Raw genomic sequence first — 22,938 nt, 5'->3', positions numbered from 1 at the left:
CTCTATTTTTGGTTAAGAAAGTTCTGATGCACATTGCAATGCGTCAAGCAAGCTCCCTCCACCTAAGCCATCTGCTAACTGAGAAATAGAAGACTTCACGTTCTAAACCTATTGGTTAAACAAGACTCTGTGAAAGCCTTACCCTTGCAAACTGCTGGGATTAGAGGGCATCGTTATCTCATTTTCATAGAATTGCAACAGAGCCTTTCTGAAGTAACTAGGACTGTTTGTGTGCTTCAAATACTACCGTTCAATATTACTCGGGTCTTTGCTATTTTAAACAAGTCTGAAATGCTTGGAGAAAAGCTACCTGAAGTATCCAGACTGCAAAGAGAGGCTACAGTTTTGAATTACAGTTTGATGAATAAACCTGCACTAATGTTTATTTTTAAGTGGTTTTATGTTCTATGTAGTAAATAGAGATAGCATAGAGATTATAAGCCTTTGCGTTTAAAGATTTCTTCCATCCTTATCCTTGCTAATCTGTTTACCAATGATCTTCTTCTGCAGAAACCTGAAAATACCACAAGCCAACCGCCTTCTAACCAGCCTGTTGTAGAGGTGGAGATTCCTCACGTAGGGAAATTTATGATAGAGTCCAAGGAGGGCGGGTATGATGACGAGGTATCTGGCTTGCAGTGTCTGCGCGGTGTGCTCACTCTTTGCCGATGTGCACAAGCACCGTAAGCATGCCTGCACCCACACGTATTGTTTGGTGTTGCATAGCCTACATCTTTGCCTCTTATGGTGTGAAACCTTGGCAGTTACTAACACATCTTGGATATGAAATATAAGATGGAAGAGGTCAGCTTAGAAAGTAGATGAAAATGATGATTTATTTTAACATCTCTTTACTCTCAGGCTTAATGATATAATGCCCATTATGCATTTAAAAATAACTGTTTTCCTACCATACTACTAAACTGCTTGTATAATTTACTGTATACTTTGCCCACCATTCCCTACCCTCAGAAAGCCCTACAGAGTGATTGCAAGATAGATAATTAATAGTTTTGCTGCTACAGGCTCAGGCTGTAACAACAAAGATGCCTGGCAGTGCCTTCTTTCTGTGGGCATCTCCCTCCTCCCCTCCTCTGATTTTCTCAGCTACTTAGTTGTTCTGCTGGTTTCCTGCATTTTTCTTTCTCAGGATAAAGTTCTTTTCAGTGCAGTTGAAACTGAGATGTTTTGTTCCATCAGATTATTATCATTCCTTCTTCTATGTGGTTCTTTTCTGTGTTTGACAGGACAGTTTTTCAGTATTGACAGGAGGAGATGGGGAGGCTAGGGTGATTTATGGTCAGAGAGATACCACAGTTTTTTAGAGTTTGTATCTTTGGAAAGAATTGAATGGTGTTGAATATATTTTATTCCTGCAATATTTATTCCTGAGTTTTAATTATGAACATATAAACATGAATCATCAAATTTACAACTCTTATAAAGACAATAGTGTCACTGTGCCAACAAGAGAAAGCATGTCTACTGAGAGACTAGATTGGAGAGAGGGATGTATTGGAGGACTTGCACAAGCAGGCAATGGAAGGTGGACACATGCAACCCTCCATGGATGATCCAGACGAAAAGAAAGTAGGAGGAATCATTTCAGGGACTACTCGGGAGTCACTGCAGACTCCCAACCGCAGTAAGACAGCCTTGTGGGACTTATTTCAAAGACATTTGAAAGGCAAACAGCCAAGAATGAAGCATTTTGAAAAGAGGGCTTAAGTACTGTATATAGTGTGTGTAGTACTGTGTTACATTGTCCCAAGTTTGCTCTCATACAAACTAATCTGGTTTAATGAAAGCACTCATGGATTACGAAGCGCCAGAGTGCTTGTTTTCAGTGTGAGCTGTTTTTGGCATTTGTGGAAGACCTGTGGTTACTCATCAACACTTACTACCTTTGGTGGGAAAGCTGTTCCTTAGGCCTGTGTGCTTTGATGCGCCCCACTGGCATCCCTGCTCAACAGTGCATGTGCCTTGACACTCTTGGTTTGCTCACAGATATGCTGGGTGCACGGTTGTATGAAGGTCCCTATCCTGGGAGCAGTGTGATCCAACTGGAGTTTTTGGAGGCTCAGCAGTCCTTGAGCTAATTGTACGAGCTAATCATTTATTTACTAGGTGTTGGTTTCCTCTTTGAAATGGAGGATGGCTTTGTCCAGAAGGGGGTGCCTTCTGTTCTGCACGTTAACGGATGCTCACTGTATTCTGCAGACAGGGTGTCCTGCAGCCAGCTGGGCCACTGCACAGTGACTGAGCGGTGCTTTTGCTCATACCCCAGGAAACATTTGCTCCTTTATAAACACACATTTGAAGAGAAGGGCCTTCAAGTTGCATGTAAACAGTTTGTTAAAGGTTTTTTGCTTTTGTTTCTGCATTTTCCTGTTAACCATTCAGAACCGCTTACTTTCAATCTCTGTGGCAGATCATGATGACCCCCAGTATGCAAGGCGTCATCATGGCCATAGGTAAATCCAGGAGTGTGTATGACAGGTGCGGCCCTGAAGCAGGGTTCTTCAAGGTACTATTAACATTTTCATTTTACAAAGTGTAATGTCTCACAGCACTACATATCCTAAATAAATTTCTGTTTTCCTGTTTGAAATATGACAATCTGCTGTTCTGAGAGCTGCTTGTGTGTAAGAATCCAGAATTCGTTTTCTGTTTTAATCAATGTAATTCAAGAAAATGCGAACATTTAACCTGAGTTACTGCAGTAGTGTGTTTCTCATGCATTACCAGTAACGTAATCAAGAGATTAGGGAAACTGGAGGTCAGTAACTGGGCCTCTGTAGCTGCGCCTGGTCACAGTTTATTTCTTATGTAGAGGGCAAACTGTGAGTCTGTATTACAGTGTGGTCCTTTTTGTTTTTCTGCTCACACCAAACCAGTTCTGTTTTGGAAAATTGTTCAGTCCTTATGTTTTGCTTCTTCTTCCTTGTTTTTTATCTCTTCTGAATTTTAAATATTCCTCTCAACTCAAGGAACAGGAGACCACCCTGTTGATTACTTTGACTGCCTCACACATCCACTGTTCAGTGTGTGCTGTTCAGAGCTTTATTGTGTGCCTTTTTACTTGAAAGCACATGAGTGAGGCATTGCCTTTGAGACTTACCAAAAGACATTGTGTGTGCGTGCGTGCGTGGGTGCTTGGGTGCGTGAGTGAGTGCATGGGTGCGTGTGTATGTGTGTGTGTGTGTGTGTGTGTGTGTGCGCGCGCGCGCGCGCACGGGCACACGCGCCTCACCACTAAAACTTTCCCTTCATTTCCTACACACTGTCTTCACGTCCTCCTCCTCAGCATCCAGACCCTCTGAGCAGTGTACAGGTCAGAAGCAGTGCACTAATTTGCCTTCTCAATAAGTCCTTTTGGATTTGTTGGAATTCATCCATTTTACTGATATTCCCTGGCCTTTTTGAATATCCAACTTGAAGTGTTAAGTTGCAAACGCCTGTCAGTATGGTTAAAGAACGAATTGATCTGCCTTTGAAGGAACTCTTCAGCAGCTCTGTGTGCACATGTCACTCGTAAGGATGAGCTAGTGCTTACCACTGTGAAAACTTAGCATTGGCACGTGATGGCGTCTCCTCCCTACATGTATTCCTTGAGGAATATGCATTGCATGTTCTTCTCAGGGCTGAGCTTATAATAACTTGATGGAAAAGGTGGTTTTCTCTGTGTCTTAATATTATCAGGAAGACCTTAACTTGACTTTACAGAACTTTTCAATTGTGAGAAAAAAAATTTAACTCTGAGCCTGACTAAGTACTTTCAACTATACTTATTAACAGGTTATGATCAGACTGATTCTTATGTTATTTACTGTTAGAATGTGGGGGGGGGCAGCGCATACACCGTGACTAACATGTAGAGGTCAGAAGTCAACTTTGTGAAGTCTGTTTTCTCTTTCTGCTTTTGTGTGGGCTCTGTGGATGGGATTCAGGATGCCAACCTTGCAACATATGTGCCTTTATCTGGTGAGACATCTCACCACACACATTTCTTTTCAAATGATATATTTATTGGCCGTCATTAACTTATGAAGTACCATAGGAAACTATCCTGTGGGAATGTCATCTTACAAGAAATAGAAGTAAAGAATGCAGGTTAGGCTTGAGTGGGTGAACTGGTATGGTTTAACCTTGACTTAGAGTCACAAGGAGGCTTCCCACAAAAGAGTCTACTGTATGTGTCCAGTCTGAGAGACTTAATAGGAAAGCAGAGGGGGCTAAGGTAACCTACCAGCTCCCTTCTCAGATTGTCTTCTTTTGATAAGATTAGTTTCCATTTCAAGTATAAAAATCTTTAAGTGCAATGGTTTACAGAAAAGATTCCCCAAAACCAGCAAATTAAAATTTCTCCAATGAGAAAATTAAAATCAAAGAGAGATAAAAATCGAAGGACAGTTATAAAGGATTTTAGTTATAACCCAATAGAGTATCACAGAAGGTATGGCTGCCCACGGCACTCCCGATCAGGCCAGGAAGTGGAACTGGGGTGGAGCTCCTGCTTCACTCACCTGACTCCTCCCTGTAATCCCCTCCACCGATTGCAGCCATGGCCTTCTGTTATAGTGTTCCAGTTGGTGTGATGCTATATCTTATATACTTGGAACCCTGTGTTCTTCATTCTTTTCAATGTGTCTGTCTTAGTAACATGTTTAGAATTCGGTATCACTGGATGAGTTTGTATACCTTGAGGACACAATGGCATCCCATTGTAAGGTGATTGATTGATATAAAGGTTCATAAGGCATGGCCCTAAACCCACTGGATACCTTTAGTGTAGTTTTGGATTGGATTTCTTCCTGAACAAATCTTCATATCTAGTGGGGAAGTGCACGTTTATTAAATGGCAGTCAGTATGATGAAGAAAAAGGGAACTAAGAAGGGATTACATAAAGTAAAAAACAGAGCTAGTATCTAGAAGTCTCCTTAGAGAAAGTGATATTTAAACAACCAATACATGCATGAAAGTGAAGATATGAATAGTTTTCCCTGACAGCTCTTTCCTCTGTCTCCTTCTGGGGATACATATAGTTATTTAAACTTACCAATTCATGTATAATTTTTAAAAAATTTAAACCTAGTCACTATATTCAAAACTTAAAGTAGGGTTATCTTTCAGTGTCCTCCTTATTTTTCCTGTAGTTATTTTCCCTTAATGATGTATGAGCAGTTATCTAAGCCACAGCTCATACATCAACCACATTATTTCCCCTTGTTTCCAATGGGCTTAAAAAACAAATGTAAACATTCTCTGAGAGCATACCACATCTGGAAATGATGTGTTCATCTGTGGCACACTGAGGAGCCCATGGGACCAGGATCTCAGCACTCCTACAATTCGTAACTGCTCTAGATTAAGAAGTGGGTGTCATGTCTCTGTAATGATGTGTGTAGGTTTAAATCTAAGTTTTCTCACTTAATTCTGTAAGCTGGGCATTATCAGATACAGTGCTTTCATTGAGACATCATGAAACTCAATTCATAATCTATTTAGGAACTCATTAGATAGTATCTGTCACAAACAATTCAATTGAAATTGTTGGTTGTGATATGTGGTTGACAGTTTTGTTGCTGGATGTTTGAGTCACTTCCAGTTAATAACATTATTCCATCCCTGAATACTTGGCACAAATATAGGTACTAGGATTGTAAGGAAAAATTGCTTGCACATTCTAAGTGCTGCTAAGTGACTGTCACAGTCTTTTACCTAACTAGTTGTTAACATACTGACAGTTGTATTGATTTGTGTTAAGCATCAGTATCTTTGTGGAAATATTTTGCCTGCTGGCATTTAATATAACTATGTTCATTTTATATTGTGGACATTTTTATTTATCTATGTTAAATAAGATATGTTATTCAGCAGTAATTTTCCAGTTGCATTTTATGGCTTATAATGTGTAGTTTATACGTCTATATGGTATGAATTTTAGTAAATACCTTTGAAATAAATATAAAAAGGTTCATGACTGCTTCTAAAACTACTGAAATCATTTATTACTATAATTTCATGCTTGACTTAGATTATAGGATTTAATTTTTTCAAATAGAATAATATCTAAGATTTCCAAAGAATTTTCTCTATTCCATCTTTTATACTGATTTAAAATGATCCCTTTATCATATAATAGTTTTCCTTTGCCAACTGTCACTGTTTTTGTCTCTGTATTATATTCTACTGGTATGTTTTTGTCTCTGTATTCTACTGGTATGTTTTTGTCTCTGTATTCTACTGGTATATTTTTTTAGGCAATGAACATATTGCCTCGTGTGTCATTAGTATATTTGACATTTTATAAAAAAATGTTTATTTTATAAATGAAATACGTCATGAAACTTTTCAGTTTTTATGATTATTTAGAATTGTTACTTTTTCTCTGAGCCCTTAGAGAATTTGAGTTCATGTATTAATTTAAGATGAAGTTGGGAATTATGTTTTGATATTTACGTTATTTTTAAAAAGGCACCAAATATGGCTTTTCAGTTTACATCTCTTGCTATCTTTTTATATGGTGTCATCATTTGCTAGATAATTAGCTTATATTTTAAACTGTTCTTAGATGAATAGATATTTTATTACAAAATGGTACTTGAAATTTAGGATGAACAAAGATAATATATTTTTAAATATTTTTAAATATTTATCTTTTTAAATTCTGTGCTTTAAGATAATTTTTAGTGTAGTCTCTTGATTATGTCATTAAACTGTTCTCCCAAAAATATCTCATCACTTCCATAATAGCTGTTTATATGAAGAAAAATCTGGTTTTATCATATTTACTATACTGTTTAGGACATATTCTGAATGTTAGAGTAATGAGGAGAAATTCAGTTGTTGAGTAACATCTTATCAAGTTCACAGTCAGAGGCATTATTTTATTAAGATTAGTACTGGAATGTAGACACTGGGCCTTTTAGAGTCAATGAAATTTATTGACTATTATAATATTTCTTATTATACGTATGTTATATTCTTGTACTATTTACAATAATTATCTTAAAATATTTCTTAGTATAGATAGTCAAAATACGAATAATATCATTAGAGACATGATGGAGACTCATTTAAGGCAGTTTGTTCTGTTAGTGCTAATCCAGTGTCAGCTGTATACAACACTGCCAGAAGGGACAGCACAGGACATCTGTCCCTTTCTGTCCCTAGTTGAGAAAGTATAAATCGAAAGTGTTGTGACTACATTAATTTTGGAAAATTAGGAGACTCTTTGAGAAAATCTAGGAGATTAGCACATGAAAATACAAGGGTATGTTTTATTCTAATGTTTAGGACACATTGTATTTTAAAAGTACATGTGGCTCTCCTCACCAAAAATTGAAAAATAAAATTTTTAAAAGAAATCATAGTGAAAAGTTTCTATGTGCTTGACAGTATATCTGGAGGGGGAAAAATTTGTATCACTTTAAAAAATGAACATCATCTTCTCTTTGTAATGCTTTGTTGTGAAGAAGGGACTGTCAACCCTTAAGTATTCCATAAATATTTCAGTACATGTTTTCAGTTAATTTTCTTCTAAAATATAGCAACATAGATTGTAGGATTACTTGAAGCTTAGATGCACATACTTATAATACTAGGTTCTTAAAGTTGAGGCAAGAGGATTATGAACTCAAGACACCTTGAGCTATATAACATAACCCTGTGTTAAACAATAACCAAGCTACTGTGATAAAACCAGAGCACTTTGAAATATCTGTAGGTGAACTTGCCTCAATATAATTTGTAGGGAGATTTAGGGTCAGTGGGAACACAGAGAAGGTAGGGTGTAGATTGTTGTCTTTATGCAGGTGAACGCAGGCAGGCACAAGATAAAACATTCCTGTCATTAGAGGAGAAAAAGGGTAGGCAGGAACAGAGTTTTAGAAAGGGGGAGAGAAGACAGAGCAGAGAGGCAAGTTGGAGGATGAAGATAAACCATAGCTGCGTGGCTCTGAGTATCCACGGGTAGATAGGAATATCTTATAAGGGATAAGTTATTATTAGGACAGTTTGTCTTTTCTAGGTGAACTATATCATATTAATTGGTTCTGAGTTTGTTGTCTGGACGTTTTGTAGATTGTAAATTCACTGAAATAATCTGACACAAACCCATTGCTAAAACAACAACAACAATAGGTATGTGAAGGGAAGAAACTGATAAACCTTTTCAACTGAATGAAATGTTTGTAACTGTGTTGCATGCAACCTAAAGTATCTTATGATTAGCAGAGCTAGAATTTAGATGCAAAACTAATTTTGAAGGTCTTATTTTTAACCATGTGGGCTTCATGTGATTAATTCAGCAGAATTTGATATGTAAGTCTACACATATTCATAGCTATATATCATCCAGATTGTGCTCATATATTGAAAGATATAGTAATATTTTTGCATTACTAGTTCTCAATTTGGAAGCATTTTATGGCTAAAGAAATAAGTGAGACTATAGCATGTATCATCACTGCTACTATAGTCATAAAATCCAAGTACTGTGGTAGCAGTCATAGTCACTTGAGGTGACTGCTACTGCACTGTGGCTGCCGCTGAAATAGCTATAGTAGTAGTGTAACTGCCCGCAAGAGCCTCACATTCCTGTACAGGCCTGGGTGTTCTAGGACAGTCCAACTCCTCTGGGATTCTGGTATGTAATCTAGAGCTGCAAATGCACAACACCTCTAGTGATGTCCCAAGACTGACTAGGATGAAGCTCTGCCACAAAAAGCTTTTTCATTTCACAAAGTGATCCACACCATCTGCAGACAAACTATGTCACCACTTCTGTGTGTAGAAACATAAGGACATTTATAAGATGATGAGATAAGGAAAGTCTTATGTAGTTGATCATTTAGAGAATTCTTTTAAAGTATGAAATGAGGAGACACTTAAAAGAACCAACTTACACATTAAAAGGTTAAAAAATGAACATTTAAATAATTACCATTAAAACAGTGAAGAACTTTAAGTCAAAATTAATTAAAACCATGCCTTATTTTGTTTTCTAGGCAATTAAATTAGAGTACTCAAGGCTGGTTAAGTTGGCCCAAGAAGATACCCCACCAGAAACAGATTATCGCTTACATCATGTCCTGATCTACTTTATCCAGAATCAGGCGCCAAAGAAAATCATTGAGAAAACGTTACTCGAACAATTCGGAGATAGAAATTTGAGTTTTGATGAAAGGTAATGTAAAAACACAAAGCATCTACTTCATGTGTTCATACTTTTCTTATTGTTCTGACTTGGTCCGGTTTTGCTAATCACAAGTCTTTTGTATGTAAAAAAAGCTATAAGAAATAAAGTACAACCCTATCTCCCATTAATTTGGTATTTGCTTTTCCATTTCTCTAAAATTTCTAGATATGCCATTTTAATGTTTTACCTAAAATTAATTTTGGTATTTTAAACTATGAATAAAGAAATCACTCTTCTGGTGAAGGAAAGGTGGTCTTGAAACATCTATACTGAGGGGGTTTTAGGCTGTAACTTTATTGTCAGACTTCCCTGTGATTTGTCAGTTGTAGCAGCATCTCTAACCAGTACTGTGAGAAGTCAGTCCTTGGATTACAAAGAATTTTTATATAAACTTTATATAAAAGAATTTTTATATAAAGCATTTCCCATATATCGCCAGCAGCCCCAAAAATCTGGAAAGTGAGCTTGCCTTGCTGTGACAAGCCATGAAGAAAGTCTAGCCATGTAAACAGAAAATATGCATTGATAATTCTTTGATATGAAGGATGACATAAAAGAGTTAATTTTTTTCACCTGCAACTATTTTTTTTGCAATATGTGCTATAAAACTTCTAATGTTAATTTCTTTCTGTTAGTCTGAATTTCTTTTTTAAAAGATCCTAGGTATAAAGGTTTAAGTTGCTAAATGTTACTTTTTTCTTTTTTCTGAGACACCAACCTTGATTGACTTTTGGAACTCACTGTATAGACCTGGCTGACTGTAAATTCACAGAGAATCTTACATCTGATTTCGGAGTGCTGGAATTAAATCTGTGTACCACTGTACTCAGCTCTTTTTTTTTTAATTCTTTAAAAAATTTTATTCAAGTTTGTGTATGTTGTTAGGGGTTATGAGTAAGACATGCTTGCCATGGTATAGTGTGAAGTCATTTGTGTGTGTTTTTGGGGTGGTGAAAGGGGTGATACTTGCCTTCCATGTTATGTGTTCAGGTCAGAGGACCATTCTGGGCACGTTTGAGATCTGCAGGTTTACTCTGATCAGACCATCAAACTATTGCTCCATCTCAGGAGCAACTGTGGAGATTCTGTGTTTTTGTGTGTTTAGCAATTTAGCTTTTGCAACATGCTTTTACGGTTTCTCTGGAATTTGTTTTTGATTTAGAGATGACTTTTTTATATTTAAAGGTGTCACAACATAATGAAAGTTGCCCAAGCCAAACTGGAAATGATCAAACCTGAAGAAGTGAACTTGGAGGAATATGAGGTAGTGTGCTTTTGGTGAAATTCATGTCTCTAGTTGACATTTTCCACATGTCATAAAGGAGAATAGAATTAACTGTTTTAAATGACTAAAATGTTTTAAAGAAAACCTTTGGTTTTATGTTTATAAGTGCTCTTATATTTCATAAACTAGTTTTCAATTACTTCTCTAGATAGTTTCTCTAACTTACTAAGTGCAATTTATTGCATTAATGTTGAAATTGCTAAGATTTATGAAGAGTCTACTGAGCCTTCTTCTAAGCACGGCAGGTGTCTTGACTGATTTAATTCTGATATTAGTCTCCAATTCCATAGAACAATGGCGCAGAATGGTCCTCTTACCTCCACACAGTTACTATGGGCAGCATCTCTCTCTTATCCACAGCTAACACACACACACACACACACACACACACACATATTGTAAAAAAAATGTTTATAAACAGCTAGATGTGCTGGTGTATGCTCTCTCCTTGTTATGTGTTTTATTATTACTCGTCTGTAAATGAGCACCGGAGGCCCAGGGAAGGGGGTGAACTGGCTGAAGGTGTCAGAGGAGTTCACAGCTCTCGGACAGCAGAACAGACCTGCGAGCTTAACTGCCATTCTATCTGCGCTGACTGTTTGCTGTTTTCTGCTTTCCCGTTGCTCCATCCTACATGTTAGAGGTGCTAGACAGTCATTTTAGCCGTCGTCTGCCATCTGAAATTACAATCCTCAGACAGTGCTGTCTATGAATATGCATGTGTACACTCGTATCATGGCTCATGAGACTTGTCCCTGTGTATGTACAAAATCCTGTATTAACATTGATTTAAGTATACATGTTAACGGGCCAAATTGAGAGTGTAGTATTTATGTTTTCAAATTAAGTTTGAAAAACTTACTTCTTTATGTCTTTTCTTAATCTTTTGTCTTATTTACAAACTTTTAATTTTGCTGCTTAGAGTTTCTAAGGCAATTCCTGAATAGGTAACATGATCTTGTAGAATTTTACCTTTTTGTAAAAATGAAGTAAGAGTATCAAAATTATGGCTTGAAATAATCCTAATTGTGTGTATAACATTCTTCTCCTCTTCATTTGCTCATCAGAACGGAGCCAGAACAACTTTTGGTGGAACTTTCTTTAGAGAAATTCTATATGGAATTTTTTATTTTTGAACTAATTTTTATTATTATTTTATCTTATTTTGGGTGTATGGTGTTTTTATTTGCAAGAGGATTTTTTCCTCCGCCTCCTCTTCCTTCTCCTCTTCTTCTATTAATCATTCCATTTATTTATACCTTAAATGATATTCTACTTCCTGGTTTTCCCTATACAAGCACCCCCATCCTACAACCCTCCTCTCCTCACTCCCCTTTGCCTCTATGAGGGTGCCCCCACCCACCCACCTGCACCTACCCCCACACTGCTCTAGCATCTCCCTATGCTGATGCTTTCAACCCCCACATGACCAAGGGCCTCGGCTCCCATTGATGTCAGACAAGGCCATCCTCTGCCACATATGCATCTGGAGCCATAGATCCTTCCCTGCACACTCACTGGTTACAGGTCTAGTCTCTGGGAGCACTGGGTGATCTGGACAGCAATTATTGTTCTTGCTATGGGGTTTCAATCCCCTCATCTCCCCCAGTCCTTCCTCCAGCTCCCCTACCAGGGTCCCAGATCTCAGTCTGATGGTTGGCTCCAAGCACCCACATCTGCATTGGTCAGTTGCTGGCCGAACCTCCCAAGGAGAAGCCACACCACGTTCAGCAAGTGCCTCTTGGCAACAGCAACAGTGTCAGAGTTTGTATCTGCAGACAGGACGAAAAATTCTTTATAAAATAGGGGGCTTTGTTGTCACTGTTATCCCTTTGCCCTGAGTATCCCTGCTTCCTGTTGTTTGTGGAGCGAGGGGGCTTACTTCCCACCCTATTTCAAGAGTATTCTGCAACACATTTAAAATTCCTCCATATAATAATAATAAATATCTGAACTATGACATTTTTCATTTTCTTAAAATTCCATATCAAGCAATAATTTCAAGCTCTGGACAGGACTGTATCAATAGAATATTGCTGTTTGTACAATTCTAATATTAGTAAATTTTATACTGAAGGATGTTTTATGAGAAGGAAAAATAACCATTTGGTCATCCTGCCATTTTATTATGTTATATGTCATATTCTTAACCTTCATTGGGAGCATTGTTTAATTTCCTATCCATGACTAAATACCTGATAAACATTATTATTATTATTATTATTATTATTATTATTATTATTATTATTGTGGTTGTTGTTGTTATTATTTTTATCACTACAGTGAAATGCAGACTGCTACCTAAGTGATTTTAATTTTAAAATCATTCTCCTAGTTTGCATATCTATTAGAAGAATGCATTGTTTTATATTTTTACCACTTACTGTTTTCATATCTACTGTTTTGTATACAGGAATGGCATGCAGATTATAAGAAATTCAGAGAAACAACTATGTATCTAATAATTGGACTAGAAAACTTTCAGAGAGAAAGGTAAGAAAGGGCACAAATATGGAAAAGTTTGTTCTTTTATTATTTCTATTCAGTAGTTGACATCTGATGCAATATGTAAATTACATTTTAATGACAGGTTAGCTCAAAACAATTTGAAATTATAGAATATTGTAATTTAACACAATGTTAAATGCCCTCACTATAAAACATATTTCGTTTTTACTCTAAATCCAAACAGTTGGTATTTGCGTCTTTGCTTTTCTTAGTTTCCTTTTTTATTTAGAGTTTGTGCTGTAACAGTTTCTCATCGTACTGACGGCCCACCTTCTCTCACCTCCCTCTCTACCCTCTCCAACTCCTCCCACCAGGCTTCCACAAACATCCATGTCTACTCTTTTGTTGATTTGTTTCTCTTTCCGTTTTTCTCTTGCCCACTGGATTGACCAGGGCTGAGTTTAATCTTTGTCTATTGTGACCATGAGTTTGGCTATGCCTTTTCCAGCCCAACAAGGGAAGGGCTCAGCCTAGATTACTAGTTACGTTCCCTAAAATGTCCCTGGACATCAGGTGTTATCTGCGTTCCTCATCTAAGTTTGACTCGAATCCACAGCTATTCTTGTTCGAATCCCCAGGTACCATAAAAGGGCACCTGTGATAGAAAGATATTCAGTGATAGTGTTCTTTGCCTAGTGTGCACAACCATAAGGTAAAATCCCATTGTATACCTATAAGAAAATAAGTTTTTCTTTAAAAACTTGTAAATGACATATACCTTTTAAAAATTGAAAATAATTTGAAAATTTCAATATATTTAACTATAAAATGTTATTTTTACTATTTTATTTGTAATTGAAAATTGATTTTTAATATAGTACAATTATCAGTTCCACTCCCCCATGTTCTCCCCATTCTCCAACCCCGCCCAGATCCATACCCTATTTTATATAACACAAATAGATGTCTAAAATGATAAAATAAAGAAATCAATATTTTAACTCTTATTATGAAAACATTTCACATGCTTTTCATTTCTGTTATTTGCTAGTTTATATTCATTTCTCCATGTATTATTTAATTTCTAACTTAGTATCAAAATATTTAACCTAGTGATTTTCTTTAAGAGACTGCTCTACTTTCAATCCAGTGTCTTACTGAAGCCAAGCAAAATAACTACTGACCTATTTCTTTGTCTGTGTTAATAAACTGTAGGAAGCTCCCACTAAGGCACTGGCATGTTTTTAATAACAAGTGGGCACTTCTAGGATGTAGCTGTCCAACTATCCAAGGTACTACTAACCTTGAATGACAATTTCAGTTTCTATAATTGTAGGCTCAGTTTCTTAGTGTACTTTGATCCACTTCTGATCAGTGCACATTCTACATAGTAGAGATCTTGCTAAGGGCCTACACCCTACCTAGCTGACATTTCCTTGCCTACTAATGATGCTGTGAGGAGTTGCATCCTGTTTCAGGGAACGCAAATCCCGTCAGAGAGTGGGCATCACTCCCATAATGTTTTTGCCTTTGTCATGTTGGTAGCCTGTCTTGCCAGGTTAGTCATTGTCATTGTGCTGTTTTCAGCAGTAGGAAGCTGCCATCAATCAAGTCAGCTGTGTGACTACAGGCAGGGCAGCCTATACATAATCTTTGGGGGTCTGTGAAAACTTCAGTCAAGGCACTCGGCTTCTTAGATACTCTCCTCGGGTGTCTAGTAGAGGCATTGCTGACCTGTTACAGTGTCACTGTGTTAAGGTGTGTGTGTGTGTGTGTGTGTGTGAAACTATATATGTATACATGCCTGCAGGTATGTATTAAGCTTGTGTAATATGCCTCTATCTTTTCTAAAGGGTCTTTAGTGTTACTTATCCCTCCCCATACCAGCTCCTCTGTCCTACCCTCTCTCTCCCTCCCTAGTTTCCCAGTTTAACATTTCTTAATTTGTTCCAGTAAGTTTCCAAATTGGAAAGACATTTTCCACTTTTCACCTATCATCTCCTTTGGGCATTTTTTGCTTATGTTTTCTCAGTGGCTAAAATATTTTCTCTACATACAAAGAGTGCCTTACATAGTCATTGCATGGGTCAAGTGATAAGTGTAAGTGCAAAGTTAACAAAATTGTTTGTCATAGGAAAATATTTTGTTAAAAACATTGACTGTTGGCCTCACATCACACTTAAATTTTGGTCCTAAGTAGAAAACATCAAGCCCCTGTATAAAAGACAACAGAACTATTGACTACTGCAGCTGAGGCCCGTTCTCCCGTATTCTGTAGTTCTTTTGTTTACTCTCCTACCTCCAGCTTTCACTCTTGTTAAAAATGGTGTGTTTGTTTGTTGGGTGCACCGAACTTACTGCTACAGAAGTTGTAGATTACTTTATAAGAACAGTTGTAGATTACTTTATAAGAACAAAATACTAATGCTCTGTGTTTGTTTTAAGTTATATAGACTCCTTGCTGTTCCTTATCTGTGCTTATCAGAATAACAAAGAGCTCCTGTCCAAGGGTCCTTACAGAGGGCACGATGGGGAGCTGATATCACATTACAGGAGAGAGTGCTTACTGGTGAGCATAAATTGCATGTGTTTGGATTTTTCCTGTGTTTGATACATTTTACAGGTTTTCACATAGGTAATTCTAAACACTGTTGAATAAAAGCCATAATAATTTCCACATAAAGTGTTTTTAATGAAAAAAATAATGCTTTGCTTGTATTTCCAGATTTTATCATTATATTGCTCCTTTCTTGCTATAAAGGGAGATTAGATCAGTTAGTTTCCTGATAGTAGTAAATCATGCTAGACTTAGCTTTCAAAATGTCCTTGAACACATTACCTTTAATTTTCAGTGGGACATTGATAGTTCTTCAGATATTTTAGTCTCTCTAAAATATTATTATTAATATTATTATTATTGCAGACTTTTAAAGGTACTCTGAAAACATTTTCCTCTACATTATCTAACTTTACATATGTAGAGTTTAATTAATGTATACACTAAATCAGCTTGCTCTCCCATATAAAATTACAAATTCCCCTAAAATATTGACGTAGAACTCAATATTTCCCACCAGCATTACTTTCATCTGTAATGTAAACCACTAAATAATAATTGTTTTTCCTGTGTAAGAAAGATGAGAAAAACCTCTCTAGTTTTATAATGGACATTAAATGTAAGAAAGTAATTTTAATGGACCTTTTGATGAAATATGATCTCAGAAATTTGAACTACTCAGCTTATGCCAATTTTAGTGTGAATTATTATTATCTTTTCGGGTTTCAATGAAACAATTGAAAGATAATGATTTCATCTTGTCTATCGTTTTTGTTATCTACGTAATTTTTTTTTTTTTTTTTTCTGAGCGCGGTGTGTGTTTGGGGTATGTATTGGTGGCATTATATTCTGATACTGTTTGAACATATTGTCCATTGCTGTCTTCGGTATTGCCGTGTTCAGGTCCTCCTTCCTTAGCTGTAAGTAAAAGCGAACCGTGTCCTTTATTCTCGTTCCATTAAGAAATTAAACGAGCAAGCGGCAGAGCTCTTCGAGTCTGGAGAAGACCGAGAAGTGAGCAATGGCTTAATTATTATGAATGACTTTATCGTTCCTTTCCTGCCCTTGTTGCTGGTGGATGAGATGGAGGAGAAAGATATCCTTGCTGTGGAGGATATGAGGAACCGGTGGTGTTCATACCTGGGGCAAGAAATGGAATGTAAGTCTGGGCAGTGCTCTTAGGACCTGGGATGGCCCAGCAGCAGCAGAGGCTCTTTGTCATCTTTGGCCTCGTTTGCTAATCTGGTGGCTTTCCCCTTCTCACTCTAGCCACTTCCCTCTTCACAAACTAAGATGTGCACATTTCTGTTGCCATGTACCTTAAAAATCAAACAACAAAAGCAAAACTCTGATCCCCGAAACGGAAGTGATGTCATGTGTCTTTAAGTGAACCCTCTCCTGGAAGGCGCCTACAAGAGAGGTTCCTTTCACTTCTCTTTGTGTTTAGATAAATCTTTTTGTATTCGCAGCAAACCTCCAGGAAAAGCTGACGGATTTTCTGCCAAAACTGCTTGATTGTTCTACAGAGATCAAAGGTTTCCACGAGCCACCAAAGTTACCGCCCTATTCTGCGCATGAACTCTGTGAGCGGTTCGCCCGGATCATGTTGTCTCTCAGTCGCACTCCTGCTGATGGAAGATAAACTGCCCGGACTTCCCATGGTCACCATAGAAACTCTGTTCTCACCCCAGCTTCCTGCCAGGGGGGTTGCTTGCTGCTGCTAGAGTTTTTAACTTTTTATTTTAATAACTGCAAAAGACAAAACGATTATGCCGACCTTAGCCAAGACTACAAACAATAAACCTGAGAATCGCATGGCACTCACATTGTTTTATCCGAAACCGATGTATAGTTACAAATGAATTTATTTCTTGTGGCAAAACTATGCTTTTGCTGCCTTCTATTTGCAGTGTTGCCTCTCAGATTTCTTTACAAACAGCTTTCCATTTAGTCTGGAACTTCCAAGACTAAGCCATTAAGTGTTCAGCACTGTGTATGATACATAATATTTGGTAGCTTGTAAATGAAATCAAAGAATAAAGTTTTATTTATGGCTACCTATGTGATTGTAAGCAGGTATATTGTATAATGGTGTGTATTTCAGTTATATAAATGAGGTTAGTCATGGGGTTGACATTGGGCGACGCATAAAGAATAACCCTTTTGTGTTAGTGTAATGGAACCATATTGGAAATGTACTAAGTACTTAGCACTTCGACTGTGTCTATATGAACTGAGTCCTTGGGACCTAAACATGTTCTGTCCAGTCAGATTTCACTGAAGTGAGTGACTGGGTTTTTAAGTCAAGCTGCACTGAAACTTTTAACCTTTACTTAGATTAAACGTTTGTTCTTTTATGTATGTATAAATAATACAAGGTGATTATTTCAAGAGAAACCTGAAAAAGTACTTGAATAAGGGCTATTGAGAAATTTAAAAAGAAAAAAAAATGTGCACCTATACACACATACATGCACATACATGTATTCTTCATAATGGAGGGCAATGTTTTTCATTATATAATTATTCTATTTTTGTAAATTATATAATACTTTAATTGAGAAATGTCCTCTACTGATTAATGCTGTGAATTGAAATTGATAGTTCAACTAGGAATTCTAAGAATCTTAATTTTTTATTTGCCTCCTTTTTTTCTTTTTTCAAAAAAGATAAAAGACGTAGACTATTTTATGGATGGAGCTACTACTGTTCTTAGATCAATGAAGTGATGTTGTGAATGGAAATCTAGATTAATGCTTTAAAGGTAATCATGTTACCAGCAATCTATTTTTGAATTTATAAAAATTCTTTATAACTGATACTTTGTTAGCATAGTAAACTATATCATTATGCTGCGTGTCTATTGTGTGTTATAGCGTCGCCAATCACACACTCTACAAGTGCCTGCCACCAAAGATCCAGCAGCACAACCAGGGAAGCCTAGGACCCTTTAACACGGTTTTTCACGTGGCGGTGACCCTCCGCCATACATTCCTTTTGTTGCCGCTTCCTAGCTAGACTCTGCTGCTGCTGTGAATTATGACACCTGGTAGGAAGGATATCTGATTATGACTCCAGGGGGTTCAGGTTGATGACCACTGCACTAGAGGCAACTCACACAGTCACTTCTGAGATAATTTTACACAGGGAATCTTGTGTGGTGAGGCAGCCAGGAGGAGTCACTGGGACACGACCTGTGTAAAACGAGGTGGTGCGTATTGTGCGCATCAAAGTGTGCTTGGGTTTAGAGTCCTTGTCCTTTTAAAAGTCTAGACACTTCACACTGTTGATGACAACCTCTGCTGGTCATCACGCGTTCTGGTCTTCTCTCAAAGGGGCACTGCTTTAAACGGGTGCAGTGCCTGCCAGGTCACAAAAGAGAGGCACATGCTGTGAATTACAGGGTTATTGTGTCTAAGGTGAGTAGTCGTATATTCAGTTCATAAGAAACTAGCACATGAGCCTGTGTGACTGCTCACTGGGGAAAGGAATTTGTCACCAAGCCTGGCAGTTTGAGTTCAGTAAGGGGACCCACGGGGGGCTGGAGAACAGACTCGCACAGGTTGTGCTGTGAACACACAGAGACGTGCTTGCACTAAATAACAATGAAATGCCATCTTATATAAGATCTTATTCATTTATAGGATTGAATCTGAAATAACTTAGTTACATAAATGAACTTCACCCTCACCTGGACATTCTACATGTTTTCTTGGGGCCATTTACTCTGTTCTTGAAGTTTTTAGGTCTTTGAAATTTCTTTATTTGTTGAGTTTTAAATATAACTTGTAGCTTGTGATTTAAGAGCTGGAGCCTCATAAAACCATTGTCTATGAGAGGATCAACATTCAAACACAGGGTCAATTCAAACATTATCATTTTAGCTACTGTAAGTATTGCTACTTCTGTCTTAGATTTTGAAACACTCAGTATAGAAACCAGTTAAGAAAGTGCCTAAGGTTTAAACATGCATGACTTAAAGGGACCAGAAATCATGAATGAGTCTAAGATATTTTGACAGTATCTCAGTCTTTAAATTCCAAGTTAGATGATGGTGTATTTAAGAATGGTAGTTCTCAAGAGGTTGGTTCAAAGCACTGTTGAGCCTGTATGGTATCAAGTTAGGACTGAAAATTGTTGAGCCCTATCTCTTAACTATGATTCAAAACCATCCAGTGCTGTGTTAGAGGTTTTTTATGTGCTGAAGTTGGTGAGCCACCTGATGTTGTAAAACTCTTAGCATTTTGTGTGTCTTAATATTCTGTTGATTTCACTCTCTTCTGATTCTTTATTGATGTCTTTCTCTCTTCACTAGTAGTTTCAAAGAATGATATGTTTTTATTGTTTCTTTTTAGATATTACTGAAAATAACATGGATTTTCTCTATATTTGATTCTCCAGGAGCTCAGCATCTTTGCTTTTTTATTCAAATTTGTTGATTTGCCTCTAGGTTTGACACTTATCCCCAGTATTTTAAAAAAACAAATACTTTAGGGTAAATCATTATTCTTGTATTTTATTTTTCATATTTCTTTTTATTGTTAGGTAAATTAAATGTTCTTTTTTTGGCCATGATCTTTCTCCAGTGCATACACACACACACACACACACACACACACACACACACACACACAGGCTTTCTGGGGCCATCAAACAAAGCACTGCAAACCTGTTTACTCTCATAGGCCTAGAAGCTACACAGTCAAGATTAAGAACTCGGATAGTGTCCCCTCTGTACCAATGCCCCAGCATGGCCTTTTCTTTGCACACACAGACCTCAGGTTTCCCTACATTATGGAGTATATTCTTCCTGTGTCTTGAACCAGTCTTCATGACCTCACAACACTTCATTCAGCTCCATCAAGACTTCATTTCTGAACACATACTCACGGAAGGCTGGAGCTTTTGTATGGAGGCCACATTTGGGTCCAGATAGTATGAAGTAGCTGGTTCTCTTCTTTGCTTGATGAAGAGATAAAGTGTAAGCATTTCCCTTTAGCCAGTTTTATTTTCTTGCCACTTTCATTATATTTTAGGAACCACTGTAGCAACCTAATTCAGAAATAGCCAGTCTGACTCCGTTCAGTGTTTTTCAGAGACACTTTTGTTAAATGAATGGAAACAGGGCTGTTGAGGGGCACAAGTGTATTTTCTTAGATTTGTTTCAATTATACCTTTGATTCACTTTCAATAAGGATATTTGTGTCATCTTTTTTACGTCTCTTCCCAATTCCCTAATCCACCACCAGATGGTATATGTTTCCATGTCTGGATAATATCAACTGAAACAAGTGGTGGCTTTTTGAGCATTGCTGAGGGAGGGGGCCATTTGTTTTACAAATTGCACTAGCCAACTAGTTTACACATTCCTCCTCATACCTTCCAAAAGCCAGTTAGTCTCCCGAACCACCGGGTGCTCCCAGGGACTAGACCACCAACTAAGGAGTGTACAGGGAGGGACCCATGGCTCCAGACACATGTAGCAGAGGATGGCTTTGTCTGCCATCAGTTGGAGGGGAGGCCCTTGGTCATGTGGAGGGTTGATGCCCTAGAGTAAGGGGATGCTGGAGCAGGGCAGCTGGAAAGGGTGGGGGAAGAACCCACATAGAGGCAAAGGGAAGGGAGGAGAGGGAAGATATGTGATGGGGGTTTGTGGAGGAGTAACCAGGAAGTGGGATATTATTTGAGATGTAAACAAATGGAATGACTACTACAACTAATTGTAAAGACAAAACTTTTAAAAAGTGAACTTGTGGTTGATACCCTTTTCTGTATAATTCTATGTGGTTCTCTCTCTCTCTCACTCTCTCTCTGTGTGTGTGTGTGTTCTATTCCATTTGTATGTATATAGCTTTTGTTTGGATCCACAGTGGAACATTATATGCATACTCAGGAATGTCCAGACACACTCACACACATACACATACACATACACAGCCAACATGCTGAACACTTAAGATTGCTGATGTCTGCAGTTCCTTGCCAGAGTCAGAATGGAGCAGAAATCAGAGTAGAGGTTAATAAGTAAACTATCAATGAAAGAAAGAAAAGAAAATAGATGGGCAAGAACAGACTGGCTGGTGGAGCCAGACACAGACATGGAGCCAGATGCTGTGTTAGGCTGGTTGTGTTTCTGAGACTTTAGCATGAGAACTGCTTTGTGCTCAGAATGATTTATGCCTTGGACAACAAAGATGAGTGACTGTGTCCTTAAGATCAACCCAAGGGAGATTTAACCACATTTTATTTTTGGCTTTCACTTTTCATCAGTTAAGGTTGCTCTGCAGCCTCAAACTCAGGGAGGTTGCTTTATACAGGAAATGATATTTACATTTGTTATTGTCGGTTTGCCTGGAGCTTTGAGTCAGCTGTAATCTGGATGTGTTTAGCAGCCTGAGCAGAATTTTAAAAACAAACAAAACAAACAACAGTCTAAAGCACAAATCTGCTTTGTTTGATTTTTATTGAAATGATAGCAATATCGAACACATGAAGGACTAGTTACTGGAAGGTTAGTGCTCAAAAGAACTAAGCTCTATCTAAGAATGTGTCTCTATCAATTCCCAAACTGTTTATTTACTCCAGCATAATACCATGAAAATTGCATAATAGATACATATATATTTCCAAGGATATATATATGTGTGTGTGTGTGTGTGTGTGTGTGTGTGTTTATTACTGCTGTTCTGTATCTGGTATGCACAATATGGTGCCACATATATTACAGACATGTGATGTAGGTTGCGATGTGTGTCTGCTTTTGGTGCATTTGCCTTGTTTGTTTCTGAATGTGTGACTTGTATCCAGATCACAACATATAGTCTATACCAGTGTTTCTGCCCCATTTTACCCTGTTAGGCACAACATCATGGGGACTGCTTCTTTCAGAACTTAACACACAATTCTATTGGTATTTAATATTTTACAATAATGCACAAAAGTTTTAATGTCTAGTGGCAGAATTTGAATATGTTGGTACCTCACTGATGGCTGTTTTCCTTCAGTTGCTCATGTTTATTTGCAGAAGTGCAGTTTAGGGATCACTAATTCTTTGCAAGTAGTCTTTACAACAGTCACTGTAAGCTTTTTTATTCTCCTTTTATATCTGCTTTCACTTCTATGTAATAAAATTTGTTCATCGCTTTTATATTTCCTTCCTTTGAAATAATCTCAAGAATTTTGCCTGGACAGAACTATAAAAGTACTGCTGATATTTTATAATTTCATTTTGTGTCTCCCTTTAATGCATTTGGCAATTAAATGCCTTAAGCACTTCCACCTATGTTAAATTTCATAGTATAATTTCTAAAGTAAATTTTGCATTTGATATTTATAAACACAGCAGCAACATGCGTCTTCTCACCGGAATAGCTATCATTGCTAATTGATTACTATTGTCGAATGTTTTAACATTGAATTAAATTATTGTGATTACACATTTTCAT

At 37.4% G+C, this 22,938-nt stretch overlaps 1 protein-coding gene across 2 annotated transcripts in view; it reads left to right on the top strand.

Annotated features, from left to right (window-relative positions):
* USP25 (ubiquitin specific peptidase 25) overlaps positions 1–18,346 on the top strand; it is a 97,729-nt gene extending 79,383 nt beyond the window's left edge. Inside the window, exons 19-26 of one of the 2 annotated variants that reach the window (XM_080918923.1) lie at positions 511–624; positions 2,432–2,527; positions 9,013–9,191; positions 10,389–10,467; positions 12,902–12,981; positions 15,382–15,505; positions 16,457–16,652; positions 16,963–18,346. In XM_080918923.1, coding sequence (XP_080775049.1) covers positions 511–624; positions 2,432–2,527; positions 9,013–9,191; positions 10,389–10,467; positions 12,902–12,981; positions 15,382–15,505; positions 16,457–16,652; positions 16,963–17,135 — 1,041 coding nt within the window. In that variant the 3' untranslated portion in view covers positions 17,136–18,346. The remainder of the gene's footprint in view (positions 1–510; positions 625–2,431; positions 2,528–9,012; positions 9,192–10,388; positions 10,468–12,901; positions 12,982–15,381; positions 15,506–16,456; positions 16,653–16,962) is intronic. The other variant, XM_080918924.1, reaches the window with a different exon arrangement.
* The last annotated feature ends 4,592 nt before the right edge of the window (positions 18,347–22,938 follow it).

The sequence above is a fragment of the Micromys minutus genome (genome assembly GCF_963924665.1).
Source record: "Micromys minutus genome assembly, chromosome: 7".
Classification (NCBI taxonomy): Eukaryota; Metazoa; Chordata; class Mammalia; order Rodentia; family Muridae; genus Micromys; species Micromys minutus.
Note: the sequence above shows the minus strand (reverse complement) of the source record. Positions and strands in the feature narration are given on the sequence as shown.